The 8,137-nt window shown below is 33.3% G+C and overlaps 1 protein-coding gene across 4 annotated transcripts; it reads right to left on the bottom strand.

The window, feature by feature from the left end:
* Positions 1-277: 277 nt before the first annotated feature.
* LOC110718226 (transcription factor bHLH153-like) lies at positions 278-7,919 on the bottom strand. 4 transcript variants are annotated; one of them, XM_021897043.1, is made up of 6 exons: positions 7,361-7,919; positions 3,810-3,893; positions 3,109-3,174; positions 2,813-2,878; positions 2,400-2,447; positions 278-901 (listed from the first exon to the last, which is right to left on the bottom strand). In XM_021897043.1, the coding sequence occupies exons 1-6, from the start codon at positions 7,379-7,381 to the stop codon at positions 773-775; spliced, it is 414 nt and encodes a 137-aa protein (XP_021752735.1). In that variant the 5' UTR covers positions 7,382-7,919; the 3' UTR covers positions 278-772. The 4 variants fall into 4 exon arrangements, with proteins under 4 accessions (XP_021752735.1, XP_021752734.1, XP_021752737.1 ...); XM_021897042.1 differs by having other exon boundaries at positions 3,786-3,893; positions 7,361-7,907; XM_021897045.1 differs by having other exon boundaries at positions 3,786-3,900; positions 7,361-7,903.
* Between the last annotated feature and the right edge of the window lie 218 nt (positions 7,920-8,137).

Below are 8,137 nucleotides of genomic sequence, written 5' to 3'. Positions count from 1 at the left end.
CCTTGAATAATGCATTGGAGGGTATAAAAGCTAGCTCGATGTCCTAATTTGCCAACCAATTAGCCTATTGGAGAGTATAAAAACGCCAAGCTAATCAGCTACATGTATACCCTTACCTTGTAAAAAAAATCAAATCATCACAAAGAATACTAATCCCTTCGTTTCATATTGCTCTTCCTATTTTGACCAATTATGTATTACAAAAAGATTCCAGTAAGAAGAACGATATAAAACGGAAGGAGTGATGCATACTCGAGGTACATGGAATGGAAGAGGGGACATAAAGAAACACTTCATTTCACTCTAATTCTGTGAATACTATTTGAATATAAAGATTTGCCAATACAAGCTTAAATTAATTATTGGATCAGTATCAATAGCCATATATTCCGTTTATTATTTCAGAAAGCCTCTACCGGGAATTTTAACAGAACTCCCAAAGGATTCCCAATTCAGCCGCACAGATTATCAGGTCAATCGAACCTTTCATATAGAACTCGTACGTTTTTTCATTACATCAACCTAGTTACATAAAGATTAAGAGGCCGCAAGTTTAAATCACTTCATGCTTCTCCACTTTGGTCCAGGACTGTTCTACAAAAAGCTCCAGACCATGTACCAGGCGAGGACTAAATCTGCAAAGCACTTACTGTCCGAGAAATGAACTGCCCTTGAATGATATAAATCTCAAAGGCGGATTAGCTGCATTATGAAGCATTGCAAGGAGGGGTAATTGGTAATTAAACAGCATGTATACTTGTTGAAGTGAGTACTAAAATCTTGGGGAACCAGTTTTTATGGGTGCCCAAATATCTGCACCATTGCTGCGAGCCAATCCAGCAGTACACTCAATTGGCACGAGACACAACCCTTTGCTTCTTAAGCTATAATGTACTTGTTCCTGAAGACATTAAATGAAGAATAAAGTCTACCGATCAGCACTCAGCAAAGTAGACCACAGTATGCAACAACCACCAATTGTGAAGTCGACATGAACATAATATCAGAGCCATAAATTATGTGCATACATCAGTAATTAACTAATAATGGTTGTTTTCTAGGTACATGAAGCATAGATGTCAGACACTACTAATTTCAACTTAACTCTCGGCTACAACTCAATGACTCGTAAACAATGAATTGGTACAATACTGACTGGAACCAGCAAATGATCCAACCCAAAATAACTCAATCCAAAGCTGGACTCTACTTGAAAATAGATACCTGCCCAATGATTCAAAAGCCGATAAAAGCGATTGTTTTTCCACAATAAACTGAATAAAACCCGAATCCATCCCAATTCGAAATGATTGACACAATACTTGAACTGAACACGATTTCACACATTTGCCATCCCTGAATTACTGATAGGAAGCTAGGAAGTAGGAACTACATGTATTTTCCTATAGATCTAGAAGAATTCTGAGCAAAAAGGAGACTTCTTTTAGCTTTTTGAAGGTTACAAACATGAAGCATCCTTAAACAGGACAGTGTAGAATTTGTTATCTACTCTAGTAGTCACTTAACAATACCAAGGAAGTCAAGAAGTGGGTAGAAAATGACTACACACAAGTAAGTGTTTGAGACGCTACATATATTTATTCAATAAATAATGACTAATCACTTTCAGCAATACTTGAAAACCATCAATTTAATTCTGTTTCAAAACATTAACAGGTTAAGGTCTCAAACACTTTGCCACCAAAAACCCAGCTGTGTCCCACATATGTCACAATCCAGTCTTTTTCTCATAATGTTTAGCACAATTACTCTTCTAGCTAAAAAATGAGGTGTTAAATTCGTTTTCAAACCATATGATTAGTTCCGTTATTTCCTAGGATCTTCGGTCTTTAAAGACATTCCCCCTTGTCTTAAAAAATCTTAAGCAATGCCATCACAATCAAGTCCTCAAGAAGACGCTTTAGAACTTAACAAGTACTAGCATGCAAACAACCCTTTTACAAGATCTAACATAGATATGCACAATTACATCATATTTCTGTCTCAACCATGATACCAGTTCTCACATTCAACTCAAACTAGACCAGAAAAATGATTTTGTTTGGTTCTAAAACGTATCAGATCAGAATTAGCAGTAAGTGTGTGTGTGTGTGTGTGTGATATATTTTCGGTGAAGAATACTTTTCAGGATCCATATCAGCAAACAAAACTAATAATTTCTTTTTTATTAAAATCCAAGATGCATGGGATGAACTGGAAAAGGTAAGGTTCTAGCAAGCATGCATTACAGGAACGCCAAATAGCACCAACTTGATCAAATGAACAACTGATGTCATCTTCCAAGAAGTAGAACTTGCTCTATTGGTGTGGGAGGACAGTATACCCGAGTGCATTGATTCAACTCTATACAAAAACACATGGATCAAAAAGTTACTCACCTCTATAATTGTATCTGGTGTATTGTTCAGGTATGGAGCACTCAAAACCTACAAAAACATTCTCATACAAATTCACAAAACTTCAACATAAAATTATATTTATGTATCTAAATACATAGGGAATTTGAGGATTTTAAGACTAAATAGAGGTATTTTTAGGGAAATTCTATTTTCCTGAAATTGGTAATATTAGCTTAGAGTCATAATGACTCATGAAATTCCACAGTAATTAGTTCAGTAGTCCATGCCTTAGAGCAATATAATTGATTAATAAATTGACTCAATTATAGATATTTTGTTTTCTTGCTAGTCATTGAAAAGCTAGGAAAATCAGAAAGATCAGTGCATAGTCGAAGGGTATTTCTAGTGTCCGGTACACAATATAGTCATGATTAACCTTCAGAATGGCATACCTTCACTTGCTCATGCAGGAATCTGATGTACTCCATCGCCTCATGCAGGACAGAGGCTGTATCAGTCTGCATCACAAATTTTATCAAATTATAAGAATCATACATGACAGAACATCTACCCACAAAAATTCTTATGAAAACACACAACTTCATGTTTGCAAATCTTCAAATATGATTAAAAAGGTAATCCGCTTATTGAAAGTACAGCTCAAGCAATGTTGCATAGTTACAAATGCTCTTCATCATCTACAATCTCCGAAGTATTGAAGGAAAAATTACAATAACACGTGCCATACCTTGCCATATGGAGAAACAAGCTGTTGTAGTGTAGTTATCTTTTCACCAAGCTTTTCTTTTCTTTCCTGCATCAATAAACCATGAGTCAACGGCTACAATAAGTTCATCGATTTGCCTAGACACACCACCAAGTTTTCTAACCTTAAGAAAATGGAAAAGCCAAGCACAGATGACTAAGTAGTGTTCCTATAAAATTGTCTCTTCTTTACGGGGGAGAGGCGGGGGCTTTAAATCTGGGCATGTACATAAAAAATGTGCAAATCTTAAGACTTGATATTGAACCTCATGAAGCAAGGATTACAACAGTCATCATCAAGGTTTGTAAAGAAAGATCCTACTTCTCAATTTTAAAAGGAAAACAAATATTTTAATAGTGGACAAAGCCATAAATACATATTTTGAGTACTGACAAGCAGGCAAAGCGTTCCTCAGAAAATGATTAACTCTTCCAAGTTCCAACCCCTAAAAATTGTTCCAATTCGATCAAGATTCTGTGATATATACCCAGGCAACCAAAAGAATAGTGCCTTCAATAGAAAATCGCTACCCCTTCCAAAGATAACCCAAAAAAATTGTGGTACAAAAAAAAAAAAAATACTACATAGATTTTATAGCATAAATGTCAAAATTAACACAGAAGGAAGTTATGTGAATGTAGTTAACATCAAGAACAAACCTTGCTCGACATTGATATATCAACCTTTTGTCGCTTGGATGCAACTGATGTGAAACTATCCTGATCAATAGGCCTAACACTCCTCTTAAGTTCGGTCATCTCACTGCTCTAAACTCTCCTAGCACAAGCATATACAAACAATAATGCAAAGTTAGTACAATAGAAGTGCATGGCAACACTGAAACATGTTGCTTAAACATGAATTGCCTTGTCACAGCATATAAATAAACTACTTTAAAATACCATAAAAATAACAGCTTTAACACTCTAAAAAACCTACATTTATCACTACTTGATTTGGAATACCAAAGCAATAAGGATAATAACTAATATATCCTTAATTTGTGTGCATAACCTTCAAAAATTCAATAACATAACACTCATAGTAGCAGCATATATGAGATTATAGTCTTGATACCATAGGTAACTTCAGTGTAAAAAAAAAAGTACTCAAAAACTAATACAGTACTTCAAAACCAGCAATATCACTATCACAGCTACAAAACAACATCAGTCTTTTGACCTGCTCAAACAAACAATCACTTGATTTTTATATGATTATGAGCGATCGTGTTATAGAGACCAAGTCATGCAGGTGTCATACAGGTGCGAGTGAGCACACTCGCACTGATTGAAATTATCTCTTAGATACATCCAGCATCCTCCATAGCTTCTTTTTAATAAACTTCCTATGCTACGTGTAATACAGGTTAGTTCAGCTAAATGATAAATAAATACAACTAGAAAGAGCACATTAACCAAGCAAGCCATCTGTAAAAACAAGAGCATAGCAGACTTTTGTACCATGGGATTGATTTAATCAAACGGGGCGGGATTAATTTATACAAAGTTCATTAAATAAGCCACAACTACTTCAACGCTATCTGTAATCAGTGATCACAAGACCTTGTATGAGTTTGCACTGCAAGCATTCCATGCTCACATAGAGTAGAAAAATCACAAAATTAACGCAGCAGAACAGCCCATGAACCTAAATTGAATAAGTAAAATTTACAGTTTCCAATATATGATTTTTTGTAAAAAAAAATGACATAGGAAACATCCTAGGCAGAGTGCAGCCATTCCCTACTTGCATATTTTTATTCACGCAACGCCTCCACACGAGTCATGATAATCGATTATGACAAAAAAATGGCAACCGATAAATATAATAATACAAAGGCTTATATTATATACAACGAACCAGGAACAAAGCAATCTAGTCAAAGATCATACTTCAGCAAATTTGCTGACACCACCTAATTATATTTGCTCATTGTCGATTAAGAGAGTTTTATACATAATAAATCCAAAACATTTAAAATTATTAAATGTAAGGACTATGAAACAGACAATGCTTACAATTAGTAAGCAAGAAAACAAAATCAACCAAACACATAACCATTTTTGTGGTTAGTATTTGAGATAAACCTCAACTAATTCTTTCAATATCAGACACAAAAGCAGACAATTAATTAAATTAGAGATGTCCATCATGAGTATGCAAACATCAATAAACGCGTCTCATCTAGATTTTATTAGCACGATCATTTGTGTATGTACTCGATTGTCCTGATCCATGCTCAACATTATCACCTAAATTGATGTCCAATAAGACATGGGAATTGGATGAAATTATTAATCAACTGTTATTGGCTATATTTTACTAAACCCAACCATATATTCTTGTTTACTCCTAAATAATGCTAGGACCACAAAAACCGACCATCAAGGAGTTTTCAGTCTTTCAGAAGTTCTCAGCAACAATAAATTAAACCCAAAATATGATCACACACTTAAACTTCACTAGTATTAATCTACTATGTGGTGACAAACAAATATTTAGCAAGGAATTTCAGCCCATCTGTCAAATGGGTTCATTTATTATCATGCATATCAAATCAACGAAAAAGCGACATTGGTCATCTACCTCGATCACTACCGATAACTCCCACCTCGTCTCCCCCCTCCTCGCAATGGTTGTGCCTCCTAGATCAGAATTAGGGGAAAAAAAAAAAATCATACTCCGTATACACTTATACAGATATACCTCCCAAGTACGATCACAATTGCTCGACTGAGTACGTCGGTAGGGCCTTCTCCTTACCTTATAAAAATAAAAAAAATAAAAAAAAAACCGAACAATCACAAGTGCATGTATTGATAGAGGGTCTAAACCACCTGCCCTAACAGTTTCCTAAGGTAAATGTAATCCAAAAACACTACCAAATTTGTGGGTCCCACAACTCTAATTTTGTAAGGCACATTGATGAGTAATAAGAGTCAAAGATAAAAAGGGAGTGAATGTGGAAAAATGTACAAATGGGTTGAAAAAAAGTAGGGTAATAATGATCATGATGATGTGATTACCGTACTTTGTTTACACTACACAAAAATACTCCCTCCGTCTCAAAATAACTATATGATCGTGATTATTGTACTTCTAACTAGCCTGCTTACACTATAAAAAGTACCAAAAATACTCTCTCCATCTCAAATTAATTGTTTCGTAGCATACTTTCTCCTAACTCAAATTAAGTACATGCATGTTTAAAAGCTCAATCATAATCCACCGTAATGAGAACTCAGTCTTTTAACTCAATTCCTTAAATCCTTAATTAAATGCAGCTTATTATTTAGGAACGAAGATAGTATTATTGTACGAATATTCAATTCAAATTGATACTCGGTACTATGTATATGTGACAGTGGATTCATATGAGTAAAAAAATGATTCACACGTCATGCAGATAAAATCCCAAAGATCATACATTCATACCAAATATATTACACCAGTAAATAGTACGGAAAATAAAAAGTACCAAAAAAAATATTTTCATTTATTATAATCATCAATAACTCAATGCTAAAACAGACACCGAGAGTGATACGTGTCACATCGTGCTATTTTTTCCCTCCAAAATTCCCCTTCCCTTTTTAACCATTTCTTTTGGTGAATATTTGATACAATTATAATAATATCATTTCAAATCTTTTATATTATCTTTATGTCAAAAATATTCCTTTTTATTTGGTGCTTATAATTCTTCCCTAAAATATTAATCTACTCTTTTTTAATTATATGATAGACGAAATAACATTAAATTTTGCTAAAAAAGTAATACTACGTAATAAAATTGATTTATATTATTGATATTAAAGAAATTACTTTAAAATATAACTTTTATTTGTTAGACATAATAATTTTTTTTAAAAAAAACTACACTTACCGTGCCATGCACGGGGCCTAAGCTAGTTAGTACTAATGTTTTGCCAATTTATTGATTTAATGAAAAAAAAAAAAAAAATCAAGCCAAAGATTAAAATATAAGAGTGACCGGCTAATTCTACTCCCTTCAAAATCGGGTGGAAATAACCTTCCAAAAAATAAAATTCATAACTATGCATGAAAAACAAAATTCTATATTATTAACACTCAAATTGAATATTGATAATTCTATACTCCTATAGAAAGAAAAAACAAATGTTGCAACTAATAAAGAATGAGCGAGTCGTAACTCGAAAGACGAACGACCGCTAATAGTAAGACAGATGATTAAAGAACAAGAACTTACAGAGAAAAGCAGAGTCTGCATTTCAAGAAAGCATAAAACTTGAGTTTGAGTTTCTTCAGTTTCTTCTCAATCTTCTTAAAAACAGGGCATAAAAAACCGCCAAACAAACCAAAAAAATTAGGTGAGCTACAAAGTTGAAGCAATAACTCAACTCAATTTAAGCCTAAAAAACTTATTAAAGTTTGAAACTTTTTTAGTAAAATTCTTCAGTTATCAACGGAATTTTTGCACAAAAACAAACTTTTTTTCCCAAGATTAAATCTTTTTTCTGGGTTCCACACAAATTAATAAAATATGGGGAAAAAATTTTGTGGGTAATCAAGATTAGTTGAAAATTATGGGTTTTTAGTTGGATTGTTTGTTGATTGAGTTTTAACAGAAAAAAAAAGAGGATGAAATGAAATGGAATAATTGAGAAGGTTTTGGGTTTTTGTGGGAGTACTTTTTATAGAAAAGAGTTAGTAATAAAAATGAAAATATATTTTATAGAAGGAAAAAATAAAAAGGGAATTTTGTGGATATATGACAGCTAATTTCCAACCATGTAAAAGTAGTTATGAGGATATTAATTGATTAGTTAAATTAAAAATTAAAAAAAAATTATGAAATTAAAAAAAAAAAAAAAAAAAAATTGTTGGTATGCTATGCTGAAGTCATATGATTTTAAGTTTGGTTGAATAAGAGTATAAGACCATATTTTTGGTGTGTTGTGAGAAAATGGCCACTTTTTATTATGTCCTACGCGCTAGCTTGCTTGCTGGCGGGCTTCTCGTTCTT

Source organism: Chenopodium quinoa, unplaced genomic scaffold, assembly GCF_001683475.1.
Source record: "Chenopodium quinoa cultivar QQ74 unplaced genomic scaffold, ASM168347v1, whole genome shotgun sequence".
Classification (NCBI taxonomy): domain Eukaryota; kingdom Viridiplantae; phylum Streptophyta; class Magnoliopsida; order Caryophyllales; family Amaranthaceae; genus Chenopodium; species Chenopodium quinoa.
The sequence above is the reverse complement of the archived record's forward strand: the minus strand, read 5'-3'. Positions and strand labels throughout refer to the sequence as shown.